Source organism: Pleurodeles waltl, chromosome 4_2, assembly GCF_031143425.1.
Source record: "Pleurodeles waltl isolate 20211129_DDA chromosome 4_2, aPleWal1.hap1.20221129, whole genome shotgun sequence".
NCBI classification, from domain to species: Eukaryota; Metazoa; Chordata; class Amphibia; order Caudata; family Salamandridae; genus Pleurodeles; species Pleurodeles waltl.
The window spans coordinates 478,350,083-478,374,710 of NC_090443.1; the positions used below are offsets into that span (position 1 = coordinate 478,350,083).

The 24,628-nt window shown below is 44.7% G+C and overlaps 1 protein-coding gene across 2 annotated transcripts in view; it reads left to right on the top strand.

Annotated features, from left to right (window-relative positions):
- The window catches only part of RAVER1 (ribonucleoprotein, PTB binding 1), a 251,857-nt gene extending 228,748 nt beyond the window's left edge, over window positions 1-23,109 (top strand). For both annotated transcript variants that reach the window (XM_069231826.1, XM_069231827.1), the window contains exon 13: window positions 19,236-23,109. In XM_069231826.1, the coding sequence (XP_069087927.1) occupies window positions 19,236-19,382 (147 nt within the window). In that variant the 3' untranslated portion in view covers window positions 19,383-23,109. The remainder of the gene's footprint in view (window positions 1-19,235) is intronic.
- The last annotated feature ends 1,519 nt before the right edge of the window (window positions 23,110-24,628 follow it).

Sequence of the window (24,628 nt, forward strand, 5' to 3'; positions counted from 1 at the left end):
AGACAACAACTGCCTTGGCTCCAGAAACTCACCGGCCTGTCTCCTGCCTTCCAAAGAACTCTGCTCCAGCGACGCCTTCCAAGGGACCAGCGACCTCTGACTCCTCTGAGGACTGCCCTGCTTCGAAAAAGACAAGAAACTCCCGAGGACAGCGGACCTGCTCCAAAAAGACTGCAACTTTGTTTCCAGAAGCAGCTTTAAAGAACCCTGCAACTCCCCGCAAGAAGCGTGAGACTTGCAACACTGCACCCGGCGACCCCGACTCGGCTGGTGGAGAACCAACACCTCAGGGAGGACCCCCGGACTACTCTACGACTGAGAGTACCAAAACCTGTCCCCCCTGAGCCCCCACAGCGCCGCCTGCAGAGGGAATCCCGAGGCTTCCCCTGACCGCGACTCTCTGAAACCTAAGTCCCGACGCCTGGAAAAGACCCTGCACCCGCAGCCCCCAGGACCTGAAGGACCGGACTTTCACTGGAGAAGTGACCCCCAGGAGTCCCTCTCCCTTGCCCAAGTGGAGGTTTCCCCGAGGAAGCCCCCCCTTGCCTGCCTGCAGCGCTGAAGAGATCCGTTGATCTCTCATAGACTAACATTGCAAACCCGACGCTTGTTTCTACACTGCACCCGGCCGCCCCCGCGCTGCTGAGGGTGAAATTTCTGTGTGGGCTTGTGTCCCCCCCCGGTGCCCTACAAAACCCCCCTGGTCTGCCCTCCGAAGACGCGGGTACTTACCTGCAAGCAGACCGGAACCGGGGCACCCCCTTCTCTCCATTCTAGCCTATGCGTTTTGGGCACCACTTTGAACTCTGCACCTGACTGGCCCTGAGCTGCTGGTGTGGTGACTTTGGGGTTGCTCTGAATCCCCAACGGTGGGCTACCTTGGACCAAGAACTGAACCCTGTAAGTGTCTTACTTACCTGGTAAAACTAACAAAAACTTACCTCCCCCAGGAACTGTGAAAATTGCACTGTGTCCACTTTTAAAGTAGCTATTTGTGAATAACTTGAAAAGTATACATGCAATTGAAATGATTCAAAGTTCCTAATGTACTTACCTGCAATACCTTTCAAACAAGATATTACATGTTAAATTTGAACCTGTGGTTCTTAAAATAAACTAAGAAAAGATATTTTTCTATAACAAAACCTATTGGCTGGATTTGTCTCTGAGTGTGTGTACCTCATTTATTGTCTGTGTGTATGTACAACAAATGCTTAACACTACTCCTTGGATAAGCCTACTGCTCGACCACACTACCACAAAATAGAGCATTAGTATTATCTCTTTTTACCACTATTTTACCTCTAAGGGGAACCCTTGGACTCTGTGCATGCTATTCCTTACTTTGAAATAGCCCATACAGAGCCAACTTCCTACAATGGTGGTGAATGACATGTCAAAGCTGGGTTAAAGTCACTTACAGGAGTTTGAGATCAGAAGATTCTGGTCTCTAGTTGAAGCCCAACTCCATATAAACTTGCTGGAGTTAGGAACTGTTTGCTTGGCCTTCACACAGTCATCAAAGGGAGGCTGGGGCAGGTTTCCAAAGACAACACCACTGTGTGGTATTGTAAGAGGGCGGAGTTGGGTCCTGGGCCTTGTGCCAGAAGGCTCTATGCCTCATGAGTTGGCTGGACTGTCGTGGAATGTTCGTGGCCACATACTACATGTCTGGTTTCTTGGATGCCAGATCCGATCTGGCAATGGGAGACCCCTGATAACACGGTCAAAAACATTTGCACGTTGAGTTTTCCACAAGAACACACTATAGGAAATGAGTTCCAGCTGGACTGAATTTCTGGACTACTTTGTGCCTTTGTGCTCCTGTCTCTTGCCTTGAGTTCTGAAAAAGATCAGGAACGACCTATCCAAAGTCGTCATTTTAGCTCTGGAGTGGGCTAGGAGAGTGTGGTACCTGGCGCTTGTGGGCATGAACACCTGTCCTCTGATCAGGTATTTGACCTGCTGACAGAAGTGGTAGATGTCATCCTTTCTCTTAGATGCCCTTCCATGAAATCCATTTGTGCCATGTGATGCCACATGTACGTGGCTTGGTGTGGTAACCACCAAATTGACCATTTACTATTCAAGCTGTCAGATACTCTTTTGTTTGTTTTGTGTTTGACCTGCAAGGCTTTGAGGTCGGTACATTGTTGAACCAGAACTACAGATGGGCCAGGTTCCTGTTCATTTCTTAAGATAATTTCAACAAATGTTGAAGAGTATGTGTACAAAGCTGTCAACTCCACTTGCTGTTTAAAGGCCCCTAGTCTGGCAGTGGTCAAATCACTACCATTGCATTAACCTTTGCCGTCTCAAATACTTGTAGCGTTTCTGCTTTCACTCCAGAGCGTACTTGATTTTTCTGGCCACAGAGGGTGTGGATGAACACATTGGAAAGTGAGGATGAAGTTTGTCTGTGATGGGGCAGAACAGAGACGTGGACCCTCCTGCTCATGAGTGACACTCTGGGTCAGAATGACCAAGATAATTCACTTGTGCCTTCTAGAGGCCAACAAAAACCTCAAACTGAGTCCAGGCACTGTTTCCAAGATGCTGTGCTAGAAATGATCAGAGAAATGTAGACTTCCCATGATTACAATTCCTCTGTAATTTTGCAGACCAACCTAGAAAGTCACTTATCCCGATTTTGGACTGCCTAGCAAGAAGGACTTAAATTGACCCAGCCACAGTGCCTGCTGTAGACAAAGTACCACACCCTAGACTCTTCAAACTGTCTCACAGTTCGCCCTGATTGGGTCATTGCTGCAGTTGCAAAACACTGATCATTCTATTCAGTCACACCTACCTGTGCCACTACTTGATCAAGATGGCAGGCATTTTTAGGGGCACTGAGCAAAATTGGGAGTTCCATGTGGGGTTCATTGCAGGCTTTCTTTCTCCTAACTCTCCACCTTCTTTTTTGAGGGGACCACCCTTTCCTACCATGGAAACCATCTTACTCCAAACTGGGGAAATTGCATGGAGAGGAGATGTGACTGCTTTTAAATGTGTATGTTTGCAAATGGGCTTAAACCAATGAGGCATTCCAGCCCTGAAATCACCACTTCTTACTTGTTTCCATCCTCCGAGTACATTTACTCATACAAAAATAATCAAGTGAGAAAATCTCTTTACAAGCACAAAACCTCCTTTGTGCGTGTAAGCCACGCTTACACGTGTAAATGGCTTTGACAATCAAACCCATAAAATGTTGTCTCTTATCTGTTAAATCTGTTCAGATTTCGCCAACTTTGCTACATCCAAACCAGGCATCAAACATGCTGCAATGAACATAGTTCATGCAGCTGTAAAATGTAAACAAATCAATGATTTTGTGCTTGGTATATGCTCAGTTGTGTGCAAAAACTGGTACAGTGCAATGAAGCTGTTTGTCCATGAGTTATTCAATGCTCAAGTAGAGAAGGTCAGACTGAGTGAATTTGTTGATATCCGGTTGGCAATCTAGGTGCTGGACAACAAATATAATCTTGTTTTATTTCCAGTAACCCTTTGTGAACGGAAGTGGATGCTTAAAAGTTGATTTGCCAACGCATTTCACAGGACTCCTTTAAAGAGAGCAATGGTACAATTAAAGCAGTGGCACATCCTGAACTCATGTAAATAGGAAATGTGGCATTACAAAAGCCCATGCCTATTACAGCCCTACTGTGATCAAAATGCTGTCCTTAACAGAGATCAGTCTTAAATTCTATGAATATGCATATGTTAAACAGAAACATTGGTGTGTTCAGCAGTCAGTATGATCAAAAATGGGGAAGTGGATTTTTAAATAGAGCAAGTAGATTTATGAAGTATTCCATCTCGGGTCAGAAGATGTATTTTGGTTATTAAAAAAAAAATATATATAAAAAGAAATCACTCCCCTATAGTGGATTGAGGCTACAGGCTTTCCTTCCATATCTCTGCACCATTAAGTATGACGCAGGTGGATATTCTGCAACTGCTGAGTTCAGTAACGCATAGGTGAGACCAGCTTCAACTGTATCTATCCGTGACTTGGGAGAGCAGGAAATGCCATATTTTTCCCTTTAAGCATTACCAGCAGGGTTTTCTGGGTAGGTGAGAGGTGAATCTAATTTTTTTATTTATTTTTTATTAACTGGTGCTACATCGTGGTATAAGCCTTTCCCTCATATACCGTTGTCATGACAGTCAAAGAACAGCTGGCCATGCAAACGCAGTATAGTTTCCCCTGCATAGCTGAGACCATATTGGTACACTAAACTACTAAGTCTGTTGGGGTGTTCTGTTTACCCTTGGAGTAAACACAAAACTTCTGTCCAGACGGAAAAAAATAGTCATGATCTACAATCCATGAACCATCTTGGCTGGCTCCTGAGGATTTGAATATAACAAAAGACTGTAGGAATGTATTTGTGCAGGCACATGCATTTTCTGCTTCTAAGACAAGCAAGGCTGAGTGGAGGAGTTTCAGTATCTGTGTGCAAGTAAAGGTCTGCATAAGTGACCTGATCAGATTTTGCCATCCCTGCTAGATCTGCAAAATCAGGCCACAGACATGCCTCAGTGAAGGTGCACTTCGTTATTGTGTGATTTTTCTCTTGAAGTCATTCTTCTCGCAGAGTAATCAAGCAATTTATGAAAGGTTTGTTCCATGTCTTTTCTCCCAGAGAAACGTCCACTAGTTCTTTGGGATCTAAACAGTCTTAACTCTGTACAGGTCTTTTTTGAGCTAAATCACAAAACTGATTTAAGTTTATTTCCTTAAAAGTCGTTGATTCTCACATAGACCTCTTCCACAGTAGTTGATGATTGGAAGTTTTGATGATCAAAATCACTCTCTAATTCTGAAGACTTGGGGGTAAAAAACTCAGTTAATACCTAAAGTGCCTTCAGACTTCCATCTTAACAAGCATGTGGTACTTGTTCCTTCTTCACAAACCCAACCATGAATACAGAAAAGACCATTCCTTCTCTAGACGTACTCAGTGCCTTAAGTTTTGTCAGGAGAAGAGCAAATGTGTAAGAAGCGCTGATCTGATATTTGATCTTTGGGCATCCTGAGTGGTTAACCCCTCTTAGCAAGCTCTGTTAAAATGGCTGTCCACATGAAATATCTGTTACAAAAAGACAAATAGATCTCTGTGAGGAAGTTACTTCACACTTAACCATGAGCATTCCCTCAACAGCAATCTGCTATGTTGTGCGCTTTTACACAGGTTATGCCAGGTTTCTATATAGAACAGGCACACATTCACCTACTAGTACTTTCTGGGTGTAGATGCAGCAGCAGATTCCTCATTGAGACTGCAGTACTATGCAATCACTTTTGAAATGATGATTCGGCTGCCGCCTACAGGGATGTGGAATTCCTATCGCCCCACGCCCGGGACATCTTGTTTGGGGTCAAGGGCAACAAGTTTTTATGTTTACTTTGTCCTTGGGACAAGTAGGCCCAACCCCCTGCAGCACAAACCCTTTGGCTGCCTGTTTACAGAGAGTGGAACTCTCTGCAGTTGAGGTAAGGTGTTTCCTAAAGATAATGCTGTTCGAACTTGTATTTATGGTTCGTTATTTGAAAGCCTTCATTATTAGGGTGAGTGCTGTAAATAAATGTTTTAAGGTCACACTTCACTACTGACGTTGGTTCCAGTACAAAAAAAATAACTGTATACACATGTTTGAAAAGTTTAGGCTATGAGGCTAAATATAATGCTCCCAGAATGCTCTCTGATTAGATGCAAATGAAGTGTCATTTAGTACAATGTGTTGATGCATGCTAGTATTTCCCAAAAATATTTCTAATGGAAAATCAGTGTAACCATTTTCAACACGATTATGGGAAGCATGAAAATAAACAAACACTGACAAAGCCAACTAATCTGACATATTTTTTTATAAGTCTTTTAGTTTCATCAATGCGTGTCTTGTTTTGACATGGCTTTTGTAACACTTTACAAAACATTGTAACAAACACTGGCAAAACCCCCCCAAAAAGTTTTTGAACTCTAAAAGCACACGTTGCCACCAGCGGCATAACAAAGGCCCCCCAACCGCCCTCCAGGGGGCCCCTTCAGCACAGCACCTGCCCTGAGTGAGTCTGGAGAGCGGGCTCCTCCATGTTCTTTGCAAAGGGGCACCCTCCAGTTTCGTTACGTCACTGATTGCCACTGTAGTTCCTGACACTGAACAAAACTACTTTGTGTGGCAATATGCTCCTTGTGGAAGAGCAGAATGCGATCACTCACAGTAAAGCCAGCCGAAAGAGAGAGAAATAGAAGTTTAATAAAAACAAAATGTCTTTGTTAACACCAGACCTAATTAGGGACCAAGACCCACATGTAGGTAGCTTTTTGCATGTCGCAAACAGCGACTTTCGCTGTTTGCGATGTGCAAAAAGCACATTGCGATGCACAATCCCAGTTTTGCGATTCGGTAACCTGGTTACCGAATCGCAAAACTGGTTTGCGACTCGCAATTAGTAAGGGGTGTTCCCTTCCTAATTGCGACTCGCATTGCAATGTAGGATTGTTTTGTGAACGCGGGCGCAAACCAATCGCAGTTTGCACCCATTTCAAATGGGTGCTAACACTTTCGCAAAAGGGAAGGGATCCCCATGGGACTCCTTCCCCATTGTGAATGTCACTGTAAACATTTTTTCAGAGTAGGCAGTGGTCCTGTGGACCACTGCCTGCTCTGAAAAATAGAAACGAAAACGTTTCATTTTTCGTTTTTGTTATGCATCTCGTTTTCCTTTAAGAAAAACGTCCTGCATTTAAAAAAAAAAAAAAAAAAAAAAAAAAAAAAAAAAACCTGCTTTATTGAAAAGCAGTCACAGACATGGTGGTCTGCTGTCTCCAGCAGGCCACCATCCCTGTGAGGGCCGCCACCCTGGAAGAAGTTCTAATTCTGCCATTGTCAGGAGTAAATGTCCAACCTTTCCTATTATGGGAAAATATTAGAGAGAAGCTTGTGAAAATGCCTGCTCTGAAAAAATGTTTACAGTGACATTCACAATGGGGAAGGGGTCCCATGGGGATCCCTTCCCTTTTGCGAAAGTGTTAGCACCCATTTGAAATGGGTGCAAACTGCGATTGGTTTGCGCCCGCGTTCACAAAACAATCCTACATTGCAATGCGAGTTGCAATTAGGAAGGGAACACCCCTTACTAATTGCGAGTCGCAAACCAGTTTTGCGATTCAGTAACCAGGTTACCGAATCGCAAAACTGGGTTTGTGCATCGCAATGTGCTTTTTGCACGTCGCAAACAGCGAAAGTCGCTGTTTGCGACATGCAAAAAGCTACCTACATGTGGGTCTTGGTCCCTAATTAGGTCTGGTGTTAACAAAGACATTTTGTTTTTATTAAACTTCTATTTCTCTCTCTTTCGGCTGGCTTTACTGTGAGTGATCGCATTCTGCTCTTCCACAAGGAGCATATTGCCACACAAAGTAGTTTTGTTCAGTGTCAGGAACTACAGTGGCAATCAGTGACGTAACGAAACTGGAGGGTGCCCCTTTGCAAAGAACATGGAGGAGCCCCCTCTCCAGACTCACTCAGGACAGGTGCTGTGCTGAAGGGGCCCCCTGGAGGGCGGCTGGGGGACTTTGTTATGCCGCTGGTGGCAACGTGTGCTTTTAGAGTTCAAAAACTTTTTGGGGGTGTTATGCCAGTGTTTGTTACAATGTTGAGGGCCTGGTAGCTCCCACAGCAATAAAGTGTTACAAAAGCCATGTCAAAACAAGACACGCATTGATGAAACTAAAAGACTTATAAAAATATGTCAGATTAGTTGGCTTTGTCAGTGTTTGTTTATTTTCATGCTTCCCATAATCGTGTTGAAAATGGTTACACTGATTTTCCATTAGAAATATTTTTGGGAAATACTAGCATGCATCAACACATTGTACTAAATGACACTTCATTTGCATCTAATCAGAGAGCATTCTGGGAGCATTATATTTAGCCTCATAGCCTAAACTTTTCAAACATGTGTATACAGTTATTATTTTTTTTGTACTGGAACCAACGTCAGTAGTGAAGTGTGACCTTAAAACATTTATTTACAGCACTCACCCTAATAATGAAGGCTTTCAAATAATGAACCATAAATACAAGTTCGAACAGCATTATCTTTAGGAAACACATTACCTCAACTGCAGAGTTCCACTCTCTGTAAACAGGCAGCTAAAGGGTTTGTGCTGCAGGGGGTTGGGCCTACTTGTCCCAAGGACAAAGTAAACATAAAAACTTGTTGCCCTTGACCCCGGGCGTCGGGCGATAGGAATTCCACATCCCTGAAAACATGCAAGTTAGTAGGTTTGCAGACTCAAAGGCATTCCAGCCCTGGAACTATTGCTTACTGCTTCCTCCAGCCCCAGTATGCAGATCTGCAGAAAGGTGGCAAAATAAGGAAATTGCTACAGTAGGGATTGAAACTGCAAGTATTCAAGCCATACTATGGTAGTAGCCCTGGCATAATCAGAGAGGCTATTATCAGAGCACTTACATAATGAGATTGCTGCCATAATTTGTCGCCACACTACATGGCACCAAAGGGACAAGTAGATCTTTTTACAGGACAAGTAGATTTAAGAAGCAACCTGTCCCCTGGACAAGTAGATATTTGAATAAATTCCACACCCCTGCGCCTATTTGAAAAAGTGTTAATCTACTAATGGTCCAAAACCGGAGACGATACCACCTGAGTCAATAGGTTGAGTCCGGTGAGATGTGGATACACATGCTGTGCATACTCTGGCCGTCGAGTGCTGGGGCCAGATCTGTGCAAGCTAATTTATTTATTTTGTCTCCTGAAGAATTCTTGAATCACAAGGAAGTGTGACTCCACCTCTTGCTGCATGGTCATCTGCTCCATTGTTAGAATATTTTCTTTCCACCGTCTGGCTCGGATGTGTATTACAGAGCTCTGGATAGACTCAGTCGTTGTGTACTCTTCAGTTTGTCGCGTAGGCTTTCATTATCCTAATGAGACTACTGGATTTTTGGGCGGCAAGATCGTTCACAGTGTGGGGGACTAAGTCTGACCCACGGCGAAGGACCCTTGTCACCCCAAATCTGGGTTGAGCTCTGGCTAACTAGCAGTGCCTTATCTCTCCCAAAAGGAAGAGACAATTGGACAGCCGAGCGCATGACATCTTAGTGCTTCCCAGGGACGTCGTGGTCGCTCAGGTCACAACCAGTTCTCTCATACACAGTGTGGTCTCATATATAAATGACAAAGGCAGTTTGAGTTTTAAAGATTGGTTTAATAAAACAACTGCATTTTAGAAAACAAGGCGTGAGCCGCAATAACCAGAACCATACAACACAGTTGGATTGAAATAGTAACGAGGAGAGTGAAACATAAGAATAATGCTATCATAGTGCAACTAGATTACGTTCGCTAAGTTATATTTTGAGCACAGCATGTGAAGCACTAGCCTGCCTTTCAGGTTCCCCGGTAGGACATCAACCCTCATACCTGAGCAAAGGCCTGTGATTTGGATCAGCATCTGCAACAGGGCAGTCGGCATCTAGTTGTGGGTTCCTGGTTGGAATCTCCCTCTTACGTGTACCAGGACTAGAAAGTGTTTTTATAACTAACACGCCGGTGTTCTAAGAAACGTTCCTACGTAATAATGTGTACGTTCTACGAACCCTAAAGACTAAACTTCTACCACGTCTATTGGCAACGTACCAGACTGTATCCTTGACTGAAGCAGAGCGAGCAAGAATGTATTGTTTGAGAAGTTCAGTGCTGAAGGAAGCTAAACAGTGTGATAGAAGAAGATAAAACAAGACCGTGAAACTGGTTATTGTAAAATAACAGTGCGAGGCTAAATAAAATGCATCTAGGGCAAAGTGCACAGAGGCCTAATACTTTAATCAAACGCGCAGAAAGCTACATTAAAAATGGCTACACTACAAGTTCCTCTCCCTTTTTTAGGTATTGTTTTGCTATTGTTTTCCCTTTCCTTCAACTTCTTGACGCATGCAGCTTTGTTCTGCCGGGCTGCGAGTCGTTTACTTTGACCCTTGGTGGGGGTCTCACCCTTCAACCCGAAGCCCCCCAGTCTGTTTTGCTCGGTCATCGCCATGCCTGTGATGGAATGGATGCCTTTCTGAGACTGGCCTCAGTGTCTCGCAAAATACCCCTGGGCCGAGCTACATCAGGTCTGCATGCTCTCTCTCGCGAGTACATCTAGGCCTTCTGCGACCCCTGCCACTCTTTCCGGTCGAAGATGACTACTCAAGACTGTCGGGCTTGTAAACGTCACGCACAGATGAACCAAAGACCCTGAGGGTAAGCATCAACAGGAGGCCTTCTCGCCCGCATAAAGTTCTGGCTTACATTTGGAGGTTGAAGACCCCCGACTGGTTGTGAGTATTACTCTTTTAACACTGCTTGCACTCCCAACAAGCCCTCCCCCCCCCCCCCCCCCCCAATCCCTTCCCTCCCACCCCCAAAAAAAGCCAGATAGCCATTCTCTAGACTCAGCGACGGGCTTCTGGGCCATTGCTTCCTTCGGGTCATGGTCGACTTTGAACCTCTGCCTCAGACCCCATGCTTAGCCACTACTCAATGCCCCATCCCCAACCTTCTCCCAGCCTCAAATCCCACACCCTCACACATTCTCTCCCCTCTGACCCCCTTTTTTAATTATCCCAGGGGTCACCACACTCTGATTTTAGGGATCAACAGTCAGGGATCCTATGAGTAGACTGGGATTCTATGATGTGAACCTGCCAGGAGGGCATGGACTGCAATCCTCATCCCACCTGTCCCTCTCTACCAGGTGACACTACCTCCTACCATGAGGTCCCCGGTAGGGCTGCTTCATTCCATAAGGTCAACAATCACAGGGATGCCATCAAAGAGGACTTTCTGCTGGAAACTCTGTCCAGCTCACAATGTTCCATGCAGTACCTCCCACTGCTGAATGGTAAGCTCAAAACGACCACAGACTTCTTTAAGGAGTCAGTTAAAGCCAATGTAGTCACTCCTAAGTAGACAAAAAATGCACATCCTACCCTTCAGACCAGCTCTCTATCCAGGGTCACCTCCATTCAGACTCCCTAAAGGCACTTAGATCTCTAAAACGAGCCAGTGCACAGGGTACCAGCCATGTGCCACCATTGGACAAAGATAGCAAGCACATTGCAGCTGGTAAGCGGGTTGCAGCGTAATCAGCCAACCACTGGCACATTGTCAACTCAATTGGCCTCCTTTACTGATACAACTGGTCCGACTAGGATACGATGGAGGATTACGACAAGAGACATCATGAGCTAGTCTCAAGAGGCTAGCTCATTTTGAGCATTACCATTTGATGTGCCATTGATGCTGCTGACGCCACAGCTCTTGGCATCAATTCTAGCATTCTCCTATACAAACGCTTGGCTCCCTGCCTCAAGCTAGACGTCCAACAGCATCGCCTCAATCTGCCTTTCGATGAGGAGCACTTATTCATTCCCCAGGTTCATGAGATGCTGTAATAGGTAAAGAATATTAAGACCACCAAAGCAATGGGTGTCCTCAAGACACCTTTCCCTCATGGGTCCTTTCACAGGTCAGCGTACCAAGGTGCCTCCAATACCACTTCCCCAGACACCCCAACTTCCTTCAAGCATCAGCAGGCTCCGCAACCTCCACAAGAGGTTACTTCAGAGGAGTGTACCATGTTGTAAGGAAATGCCTCCTTGGCATGGTTACCCCCTAACCTTTTGCCTTTGCTGATGCTAAGTTATGATTTGAAAGTGTGCTGGGACCCTGCTTACCAGGCCCCAGCACCAGTGGTCTTTCCCTAAACTGTACCTTTGTCTCCACAATTGGCACAACCCTGGCACTCAGGTAAGTCCCTTGTAACTGGTACCCTTGGTACCAAGGGCCCTGATGCCAGGGAAGGTCTCTAAGGCCTGCCGCTTGTCTTATGTCGCCCTAGGGACCCCTCACTCAGCACATGCACACTGCCTCTCAGCTTGTGTGTGCTGGTGGGGAGAAAATGACTAAGTCGACATGGCACTCCCCTCAGAGTGCCATGCCAACCTCACACTGCCTGTGGCATAGGTAAGTCACCCCTCTAGAAGGCCTTACAGCCCTAAGGCAGGGTGCACTATACCACAGGTGAGGGCATATGTGCATGAGCACTATGCCCCTACAGTGTCTAAGCAAAACATTAGACATTGTAAGTGCAGGGTAGCCATAAGAGTATATGGTCTGGGAGTTTGTCAAACACGAACTCTGCAGTACCATAATGGCTACACTGAAAACTGGTATCAAACTTCTCAGCACAATAAATGCACACTGATGCCAGTGTACATTTTATTGTGAAATACACCCCAGAGGGCATCTTATAGATGCCCCCTGAAAACATACCCGACTTCCAGTGTAGGCTGACCAGTTTCTCCCAGCCTGCCCCACACCAGACATGTTGCTGGCCACATGGGGAGAGTGCCTTTGTCACTCTGTGGCCAGGAACAAAGCCTGTACTGGGTGGAGGTGCTTCTCACCTCCCCCTGCAGGAACTGTAACACCTGGCGGTGAGCCTCAAAGGCTCACCCCTTTTTTTTTCAGCACCCCAGGGCATCCCAGCTAGTGGAGATGCCAGCCCCTTCGGCCACTGCCCCCACTTTTGTCCGCAAGGCTGGAGGAGGTAATGAGAAAAACAAGGAGTCACCCACCAGTCAGGACAGCCCCTAAGGTGCCCTGAGCTGAGGTGACCCCTGCCTTGAGAAATCCTCCATCTTGAGTTTGGAGGATTCCCCCAGTAGGTTTAGGGATGTGCCCCCTCCCCACAGGGAGGAGGCACGAAGAGGGTGTAGTCACCCCCAAGGACAGTAGCCATTGGCTACTGCCCTCCCAGAGCTAAACACACCCCTAAATTCAGTATTTAGGGGCATCCCAGAACCTAAGAAAGTAGATTCCTGCAACCTTAACAAAGGAGGACTGCTGACCTGAAGCCCTGCAGAGAAGACTGAGACGACAACTGCCTTGGCCCAAGCCCTACCGGCCTGTCTCCCAACTTCGACGAAAACTGCAACAGCAATGCATCCAACAGGGACCAGCGACCTCTGAGTCCTCAGAGGACTGCCCTGTACCCAAGGACCAAGAAACTCATGTGAACAGTGGCCCTGTTCAAAAACCTGCTACTTCCTTGCAACAAAGAAGCAACTTTAAAGACTTCACGTTTCCCGCTGGAAGCGTGAGACTTCCCACTCTGCACCTGACGCCCCCGGCTCGACCTGCAGAAAACCAACACCTCAGGGAGGACTCCCCGGTGACTGCGAGCCCGTGAGTAACCAGAGACGACCCCCCTGAGCCCCACAGCAACGCCTGCAGAGAGAATCCAGAGGCTTCCCCTGACCGTGACTGCCTGTAACAAGGGACCCGACGCCTGGACCCAACACTGCACCCGCAGCCCCCAGGGCTTGAAGGAACCAAACTCCAGTGCAAGAGCGACCCCCAGGTGACCCTCTGCCTAGCCCAGGTGGTGGCTGCCCCTAGGAGCCCCCCCTGTGCCTGCCTGCATCGTTGAAGTGACCCCCGGGTCTCTCCATTACTTCCTATACAAAACCTGACGCCTGTTTGCACACTGCACCCGGCCGCCCCTGTGCCGCTGAGGGTGTACCTTCTGTGCCTTCTTGTGTTCCCCCATGCCCCCCCCCCCCCCCAAAGTGCCCTACAAAACCCCCCTGGTCTGCACCCGAGGACGCGGGTTCTTACCTGCTGGCAGACTGGAACCGGGGCACCCCTGTTCTCTATAGAAGCCTATGTGATTTGGGACCTCTTTGACCTCTGCACCTGACCGGCCCTGAGCTGCTGGTGTGGTAACTTTGGGGTTACCTTGAACCCCCAACGGTGGGCTGCCTATGCCCCAATTTGAGACTTGTAAGTGTTTTACTTACCTTCAAAACTAACCTTTACTTACCTCCCCCAGGAACTGTTGATTTTTGCAGTGTCCACTTTTGAAATAGCTTATTGCCATTTTTACAAAGACTGTACATGATATTGTGTTCATTCAAAGTTCCTAAAGTATCTAAGTGAAGTACCTTACATTTAAAGTGTTTAATGTAAATCTTGAACCTGTGGTTCTTAAAATAAACTAAGAAAATATATAAAAACCTATTGGCCTGGAATTGTCTGAGTGTGTGTTCCTCATTTATTGCCTGTGTGTGTACAACAAATGCTTAATACTACCTTCTGATAAGCCTACTGCTCGACCACACTACCACAAAACAGAGCATTAGAATTATCTACTTTTGCCACTATCTTACTTCTAAGGGGAACCCTTGGACTCTGTGCACACTATTTCTTACTTTAAAATAGTATATACAGAGCCAACTTCCTACAACAATCATGCCATTTATATTTCTTTCTTCCATCCAAACCATACCTCCTGACACAGATGTTTTAACTTGCCAAAAGACAGACAGACGTTTGGCTTTGGCAATTCTGGAAGGCCGGGGCATATCTTAACTAGCTAAACTTGGGCAATCAAAGAAGGGGCCTCCGGGATGCCTGCTTCTTAAAAAGTCTTCTGAAAAGGCAGTTGCTGATTATTCTAAACCAGATATCTCAACCTAGAATATCCCCAGGTGCCAGACTCAAATTGGAGAATTCTGTATTGGTGCAATGATGGGTGGCGTCGTGTTATTCAACGCTGACTTCATACCATCCAGGAAGTAATAGAGCAGAGTAGTATATAAGTGGCGCAGCTATGTGCTGCAGTCTGGATCTGTGTTGGAAGGTACAGAAAGCAACAGAGTTCCACTCCAACCTTGTTGGTTTTCTGAAGTCTCTTAAAAACAACTGGAACAGTATGCTAGGAAACAATTTCACCACCGAAAATGACAAACCCATGTTGTGACTGCAGGATACCGATGTCGGTCACATACCTGTACAATTTGTGCCTTTGGTGCCTTGGCTCCAGACACTACTCTGAAGTCTTGTAATAAATGCATCCTAATGCATCTGAAGGCCTTTCAAAACTAGGTGGTGTAGTTGTATGTTGCCTGACATGTCATGGTCATCATGGAGGGCCATGCTCCTAATCACACTCCTTGTCAAGGGGCAGTTTCTGCACAGCTCTACTTCCGAAGAGGACTCTAACCCCATCCCACCACTGACTTCAACAAGAAGGTGCAAGTCTCACTCACTGAAGATCGCCAGCTAGGAAACCAATTCCTCAGTTGGTCCCAACAGCCCTAGTGTTTCCTAGGCCATCGTCAACCCCTACAGCAGATCGAGGCTTAAAGATCCCATGCTGCAAAACTTTCGCATGCTTCTGGCTTTCTCTGCCACACCTTTGGGGCCCATGGTACAACAGGGGCCTTCAGTCTAGTTACTGCTGGCAGGTCTTTCCCTGTTAGTCTTCTCCCCCCCCCCCCCCCCCTCCCCCCCCCAGGATATATTATCTGGGTTGTACTGACTCTGGTACAGACTTCCATTCTGGCCCCAAGATCCGTACCTGCTACTACCAGTTCCACTGGCTACAGTTTGAGCCCAAGCACGACCAATGTTTTGCACTGAAATTACAAGAAAGTCATGCAGTCGGACTCTAACACAGTGCCTCCACCACATCGAAACTATCAGCAGAAGCTCCATTTGCTCTCTAGGTTTCATACTATTCCATAGCAGGGTGCTTCGAAGGTTACTGATGATGGTTAAATGGCAATGACTTACTCCTTAATGTACAAAATGTCAGTTGGCTTGACACTTTCTCTATGACAGAGCTAGACTTGCCACATGGACCAGCAATGGAAGGAGGTTCCTCATTTGCAGTGATGATTCAGCTGAAGTACTATAATTACATCCACACTTCATTGAGACTAAAAGTTTTTACTGGAATTTTGCAGCCTGATTCAACATTCAGTATCCTTCCATTTAATGACACCCTCACAGATACGTTGATTGCTACCTGGTAGAGACCAGCAGATAGCCAGGCAACACGGGCGGACACCTGACGACTCAGATTTTCTTACCAAGCATCCTACTTCAGAGAGTCTCATTGTACAGGCTTTGACCAGTAAAGTGAACTAATTTCTGACCAATCCTGTGCCAAAGACCTCAATCCTTTTGGATTGTCTAACCAAACACGTTTTCTTCTTTCAGCCTTGCATTAAAATCGATTCACACAGACTGTCTTTTTGGCCGATGAGAATACTCTTTTGGGCACGGTCAGCAAGATGTTGGTGGTCCCGGCCAACCTTGATCTCTTTGGCTCAGAGGATCTACAGCAGGTGTTGGCAGGGCAGTTGTGCCAGTGTTCTGCTTCGTAGACACTCCTGGATGAGATCACCTAGATTTTCTTATGTATGCTCTTTGCTAAAGCATATTCCCTTGCTTTGTCTCACCTCTTTGGAGACCAGACGGACTCTGCCTTGGAGTGCTTGCAAGATAGCAGAGCTAAATTGCACTCTTTGGGGCTGTTCCCTGCAATTCAATTTTCCCCCGAATTCAGAATATTTAGGGGTTATCCCTGGGGCCCAGCATACAGTCAGCACCAGCCTTCTCAGCTAGTAAGGCTGCAGAGGGCCTAGGCTTTTCAGAGCCACAGGCATGCCAGACAGCTCACAGGCTAGCAAGGGAACCAGACTAAAAATGTATCTTTCCTTGCTACAGCTCTCAACAAATATAATTTAGTTTGTTCCCTGCAGCCCATGTCCAACCGGTTGTGGGTGGGGCAGGATTCATCACTTCCTCCGAAGTTGGCGATCCATCATGTTCAACCAGTTGGTCTTGCTGATTGTTTTAAAGAGCTATGCCCTACCTTTTCTCTCCTCCCCACCCAGTATTCCTCCCACACCACAATTAATGTCAGAAGAGCATCTGACATCCTTTTGCTATAGAAATGCCTGTTGCTTTCCAAGGGTTCCATAGATGGAGAACCGGATTCAGAGAAAGGCAGGGAATGTTCTATTACTTCATCTGTGAAAATGATGGGGCCTTTGGCCTGTCTTGGACCTCTGTACTTCAGCAGGAAGGCATTCTGGGATCAAATTCAAAATGCTCTCCTACGCTCATATAATTTCTGCCCTGCACCTGGAAGAGTGGATGGTGTCTTGGATTTGTAGGATGTGTATTTTCATATGCCTATATTACAGTCCCACAGACGTTACCTGTAGTATATTCAGTTTGCCATGCTCTGCTTCAACCTCATCAGCGCCCGGTGAGTATTCCAGAAAGTGATGGCTGAGGTCATTGGTAGTCTTTGGATGCCAGGTGTTACTATCCCTCGATGACTGGCTGCTGAAGGCATGCTTGCCACAGTCAGTCGTAGGCTGACAAGTTTCAGCGGAACTGCTAATTTTGTTGGTTTACTGTAAGCAAGCTGAAGTCACACCTGATTCTGTCACAGAAGCTTTTATTCATTGCTGCTGTCCTGGTGGTGAAGTTTATAACTTTTCCTCCACCACAATGAGTCAGGAAATTTGGACTAAAATTCAGATAGTTTCAGTATGATACTGCTTCCTGGTAATGGTGGCTGTGAGGCTTTGTGGCAGTGTAGCCTTGTGCATCCTCCCTGTCAGCCACACAAGGCGGCATATGTGAGCTCTGCAGTGAAACCTAAAGTCCCAGTGGTGGCCACCATCAGTGCCACTTTTGGAACACAATCAAGGTTTTGGAGGAGCTGGCCCAACATAGGTTGTGATCAGGCAACCAGAATTACATGGGGACATGCTGGCCACTCTTTCTGTCTGTGAGCACACAGTGGTGATGTATGCTTGACTGCAGGGTCTGGGGTGGCTTCACCTGGGGTGGTGAAGATCCGAGGCCTCTGATCTCAAGTAGAGAGCCAGATCATCATCCAACTTGAAAAATAGGCATCTCTGAAGGTTTTCCTGCAGTGCATCAGGCTGTGGCTTGTACAGTTTCTCAAGGACAACAGCTACTTTCCAGATAGATTGGTGCTGAGGATTTGGGCGATCTTCTTAAAGTTTGTGACTCCCTTCCATCTTGGTATTCAAAAAAGAGTTGGATGGAATGCTTGAATTATTCTCAGCCACTGGTAATTACTTAAGGGTGGGGAGGAGGGGGATGGGGGTAGTCCTCGTCATCAAGAGCTGCTACCTCTGGAGGACTTGAGAGCCCATTCCAAACGGGCCAAGGCCTTTACCACTGCTTTGGCTTAAAGTGTATCCGTTCTTGATATCTGCAAAGTACGATGTGGATGTCTCTGAATATGTCTATGAAGCACTACTAGCTTGGCAACCAGGTCTGACTGGGAAACCTCATGTCTGCTCGGTTCAGCTGGGCTTTTTGGTCTGAGTCTACTCTACAGACCATCCTCCTTAATGAGATGCTGCCTTGGTATATGTTCTAAGTCCGGAGTCTCTGATTATAAGTATCAATTAGAAGAACAAGTTATTTACCTTGAACGGACAATGAACTTTCTGGTGAATAGTATAACTGCAGATTCCTCACTACCCTCATCGCAATGTTTTATGGTGTAGCCTATTTTTAACATCTAAAAGGTCCCAACTTAAGAATTTGCACACTTGTATCACCAATTGTCATGCTCTACATCTAAGATACAGAAGGAGGCAATCAAGACATTGAGGTCATTGTGCAGGGCTGAATCTTCTGAACACCTCCACTCCGTCACTTCCGGGGAAGTATGGAGCCAGCCTAAACCTTCATCAAACTACCTAGTGATAGGCAGGAGCATTGCTGAGAAGTTCCCGGATCCAGTTTGGCATCTGGGGAAAATTCTAATGTATGTAAGCTGCATTGAGATGGAGTATCCACCAGAAAGAGCGTTGCCAAAGATAAGTAACTTCTTCAGCATCAGTATTTTGCATATATTCACTTGCAACCCTCTCTAACCCTTTCTGAATGAGGCTGATATTGGCCTCAGGATAGTCTGAGCTCAGAGAAATCTTCAATTATAGCCTTCAAAGGGAGTGTGTGGGTGGGTGGGGGTGGTAGATAATAGTGGCTTTCATTCTGACCAGACTTCGGGTTAAAATAAGAGGTTGGGTAGGTTGTATGTTGTCTATGGCTTTTCCAGTGTCATGTGCACAGGTACACTGATATTGTATATTGTTTAACAAAAACTCTCGGACTGACAATGGTGGAATTTTCAAGCATGCAGCTCTATCAACTATGCGAATGTTGAAGAACTGTAGTTGCAACTAAGTCATTTTTCTCCTCCTGTCATACTTCCAAGAATGTAGAACTGTAAAAATGAAAATGTACGTGCTTCTGCAGGAGACATAGTTTCATGTTATGCTGTTCTTCCTCCTAGACTCCCATTGGAGGTCAGAAGCGTGGCTTTTCTCATCTTATCCCCTCACCAGAGCCCAGCCCAGAAGGGGGATATGTCGGACAGCACTCACAAGGTCTTGGCGGGCACTACGCAGATTCCTACCTGAAACGCAAGAGAATATTCTAATGCGTCCACCCTGGAAGCACTATGTTTCAGTGTGTCTATTTTGTGATTACCATGTAATGTGTTCTCGTTTTTTATATGTTTGTCTTGATGCTTTTATTTTATTTTTAACTGAGGGGAAATGACCAAGGCATCCTGCAGTGTCGCCAATAGTCCAAGCTCACGACACAGGCAGAGCGGTGCCTTTTTAGTGGATATTGCTGACTTCTGTGTTTTTTTTTTTTTTTAATGTCTCGACTCTCTTGCTAAAGACCAGTAAGATAGACCATTGGACCACTCACTGTGTACTCATTGGCTTAGCCTAGTTAAGTGTCATGATCTACTAACTGTGTTCTGTATGGTTGCAACTTGAGTGTTGGAGCATGGGGTCATTACTCAGCAATCTCTGAAAGTCATTAATGGGTTGCTGTTGGCAGCTGCTTCATACTTTTTTTTTTTTTTATTGTAATAGGTGGAGTTTCCTTTGGCAGTATCCTCTCTGTACCCTGTCATGTAAAACATTTAGTTGTACTAGTTAACATTTTCTGCATCTGAGGATGGCTGAAAATTGGCATTGTTGCAGTCCGCGTCATCTAAGAGGGTTGTGGTGCAGTGCTTTATCTATAGTGTTGATGCACTTGGTAGATCTTGTTGATGGCTGAGCTTTTGGCTTTTTGAAGGGTTATGGTTTGATTGCCAGCTGCTGTCTTTCATATTCCATAGCTCTACTTAACAATGTCTGCAGCTCCTTTTCATTGAGTCACTGATCACTCAAAGAAAGGGTAAATAAGAGGTTTGCCAGCAGTAAGTTCAAACTGATTTAGTAACAAACTCATTGGAAAAAAAAATCGGTTTGAGGGAAAGGATAACCATTTTGTGCTAAATATTCAGCTGCCATTTGCAGATGATCTAACTACATAGGGCACAATTCCTCATGAACTGTTCTGTTTATTTGATTGGTTCTCATACCAGTTGTTTCACAGTGTTACATTCAAATTTGAATTTTACAGGCCACTTGCTGCAAAACGATTGTTTACCTTTGCCTTTTCTCACAGTCCAGTAATCTTCAGTGAGTTGTACAGGGGAACAGAGGAAGCACATACTCCACATTTTTTTTCAGTAACATCCAGAAGTCTGCATGCCCCACTTAAATTCTGTGCCTTGGTCAATTCTTCCACTTTTTAATTTTTATTTTGTGAACCGTAGCAAATTTGTCAGTGTTCTTTCAATTAATCTGAATCCAATGTAACGTCTGTATTTTCATACTATGGTCCCCCCACATTTTTATTTTTTTTTAACTTTTCTGATCAGATGGATTTATTTTTTAATTGTTGTACTATAAATGTGGATCAGTGTTAGCCTTTGGTAACATGAATGTATTTTCCTTTTATTTTCCTGCCAGGGTGTAAATGTTTTCCTGTTTTATTTTTCGATTGTAGAAATTGCTTTTAAGGGCCATTTTTAAAGGTTATTGGGCTCTGAATTCCTTCCTTTTCTGTCTGATGTGATTCCCTGTTCTGGCATGTATAGGAAACTTAATATAATTGTAAGCAGAGAGCCTATTTTTTACAAATGTCTGCAGGTGTTTTCTATATTTGAAAGGTGTGCTCTCATTTTGGTTAAAGTTTATATAGAGCAAGTTTCTGATTCATGCTGGACCAATCCATTTTTGTGGCCTTCTCTTGCCAACATGTTTGGTTTTTATTGTATATGTATATTGTCATGAGCCTTAATGTCTGCAGATGGAAGCAGACTGCAGACCTGCACGATGAATGGGAAGAAAGACCGAAAGTTTCAAGCTTTGTCATACCTCCCTTGATGAAACGGAAACTTGAGTGTATTCTGTAAGGATTACAGTCCTCGTTTAAGCCACTTTGTACATTAACCTGCCTAAAGAAACCCCCCCAAATGTACTGTGTAATAATTTCACTATTTCAGTAGCAGAGGGGCACTGAATTGGGAGCATTTGTTGGCAGTCCTTCCTGCAACCATAACAACATTAGTTACATTTCCTATATTTTTGATAAAAGCCTTTGTAAAAGAACTTCGCTTTGAAATATATTTATTTTTAAGGGAATCTGGCATTCACTGTATCCACTTGTGACCTTCATTTTGGTTGCACCTATTTGGCCACTTACCTATGAGACTGCAATATGTTTGATATTTGGAGTAGGGGTTCCCCTGAAACTATATTTCAGTTTTTCAACTTCAGGACAAAATATGTAACTTTTTATTATTTTAAACCAGTAGTCTGCTGTTTTAGTCCATGTTTTATTGAAGGGTTTCCAATGCAGAGCACTTGGGACCTTAGATCTGTTATTGCATAACCAGATGGAGTAAAATATTGGAAAACCTCGGAAGTTTTAAGTTATTTTCTAAATTCTGTTATCAGCCTTAGACATTAGAATGGCAAATATGTGGCATTTTATCTGGTGTTCCTTAGTTATACACCGGTTTTAATTTATTGCTTTGTTGTGTAAACACAGATGGAGGGAGTCTCAAAAGGGCTCTTGATATCTTAATGTGGTTACGTTTTTCCCTAAAATAGGAATTCTTGTGGCCCTGGCTGGCTGCGTAATAAGAAAGCAAATCCAATCACCCCTCACTTTTTCTGTTTTGAAGCTTGGTGGATTGACTTTCTAATGCTATATCTCTTCTACTGTGTTTTTATGTGGTCTGGTTTGCTATTTGGTTTTTTTTTTGAGTGAGAAAAAAATAATTCCACTGCTTCTTGTTTTCGTTAGAGTAAAGCAATGTTTATAGCAGTTGTTGCTCCATTTCTTTCTTGTGTGTGATGGCGGGATGAAGTGTGGGAGAGTTTCACAGATCGCTGCCTTGAGTATTTCACTGTTTGGTAATTCAATCATTGCTCTTCTAAATTTGTACAAGTGTGCACAATCACTGGCTAAATTTTTGCTCCGTTAAGTCTAGAATCTTATTGAAATAGAAGGGGCTTTTTTGTCCCATTAACTGCATGTTATTTTTGACAACTGGCAGTTCTGGTAGATGGGCTGATTTAGAACTATTCACCTCCTTCCACAAAACCTTCATGATTGCACTCTTACATGATGTATCACTGTTTGTTTTCTACTAATGAAATGCTGTGACTTTGCAACAGTTGATTGTGGGTTATATGGACTATCCAAAGGGCATGATGACCCCTTGCACGTCCTTGTTGACCTCACGACAATTGTAAAATGTTGTGATCACTTTTCTCTAAATTTCTTTCACTCGGTTTGGCTAATTTTCTGAGTGGTGAGTGTATTGAATGGTCTTTAAAAGTCAAATTTTTGTTTCTTGGGTGTCTTTGCAGTTGGTTCCCTGGGCATTCTGTTCCACAGCTGGCCTTTCAAAAGCTACATTTCACTCAGCATTCACATGTCTGACTTTATTATGTTTTTCCAGTGTTACTTGTTGGTGACTTTGTAAACTGTATAAACTAGAATGTTGGATTTTATTTTGTTTTGTTTGGGGTGTGGGAGAAGGGGAGGGGGCTAAGAAAACTGGGAAGTCTAGCCAACTTGGGGTGGGGGCTTTCTTGAAGATTGTATTTGTGCCTATTTCAGATTGCAGCTAACCGAAGGCTGTTCTACACCACCTGGCAACAGAACCTTTTTTTATGGCTATCACCGTAGACCATGCATCTATACGGGTAGACCAACATAGGGGTATAGAGGTTCAATTTGTGAATACAATTCTACAGTTGTTACCTGCTGCATTGAAATGTTTTAAGTAAAATAATTTAATGAGATGTGGTTTGTAGTGTTTTGTTTTGTGAGGTATTTGTTTATTCAACACAAGCTATTTTAGGCAACCTGCTGCAGGCTATCATGCAAAAGCTGCTTTTGTAGATTTCACTAGCTACCCTTCACACTGCTGCACAATGGCATGGGATGGGAAACGGATGTGCCCACTACAGATATCAACATTTAAGTTATTTGTTCTTTTGCTGTTTACTTGCCAAGGCTAAGCATTGGTTGATGACTCCTAATGGACTCCAGTCACTTGTTTCTTACATTAGACACAATACTTCCCCTCCCCCCCGTCTGAGACCTGTCCCAATTCAAGGGGATGGCCTACCAGCTCTTTCCATGTTAAGTCTGTATAGTGTCCCCTAACTGGTGTCCTTTATCTCCAATTGTTTGAGATGTGCACAAGCATTTCACATGTGTATATGAGCTCAAGGATAGTGGTGGCAGTGGTACTACTTGTGTCTGTTCCAGACACTGAAGTTGACATTTAGTGAACTCTTGTTTACTTGCCTGAAAGTAGACCTGTACCCATCAAAGCCCCTTTGGTTTAGCTGCTGTGATTGCCATCATCCCATTTCCTTAACATGATCTGTTTTTCTTCAGGTGAGGTGACAGTCTTTCTGCAGCTGTGCTATATTTCACTTAGGTTAGCCACATTCAGTCTAGGGCGGAGCAATGATGTTGCATCACTTAGGTTGATGTGAACTCTGCAGAATCACTCACTCCAACTCTGCCAAGTATTATAAGGGCCCCTTGAAATTCAAAAGTTGAAGATCTGATGGGTCAGGCCTGGCCATCAGAAAAATGTAACCAGTGAGCTAGGCAGCCAGTATTCAGTTCAATGTTTTTCTCTACACCTGAGGATGGAATTAACTAATTGTAAATTAGGTTTCACTTAAATGCTGCCTTGTTAATTAGTATTTGTGATTTATTCACCTTATAGTGTTTGAATAATGAGCAGTTTCTGGCATGTATATCAAAGTTTTGGAGACCAACCTGTCTGCAGGAGATCTAGATTGCCCTTGTCTCATGGCATCACAGAGGACGCAAAGGCTAGCTGTGTTGAGGACTTGAATGGGAGAGCCTTGACCAACTGATTGACCCCAAGAAACTTGGTCGCCTAACCAGCTGACTTAGGAGAAGAAATGCAACATCTGTGTCATGGTGAGGCACTAGAGCCTTCAGTCCCGGAGAAGGGCGAATCTACTCCTTCCCCAATGGAATCTGTGCTGGTTGTGTCTGTACCTACCCCTCCTTATATTTGAGTCCTGGGAATCCTCAACTTTGCAGATGAAGTCAGAGTTCCTGGTCACAAGTCAAACTAGATTACAGAACATCTGAAATCATTTTCTTTTTATACTTTTTGAGATTGCTGAGTAAAGCTATGTTCGGGAGTCAAGTCTAGCAAAGCAGGAACCACTGGACTCCCTAATGCCTGTATTGGTGCCTCTGTCTCCACAACGCAGCACACTAGCTACTGGACTTCAGATCAACTCCTGGGCACCAGTATCTGGACAC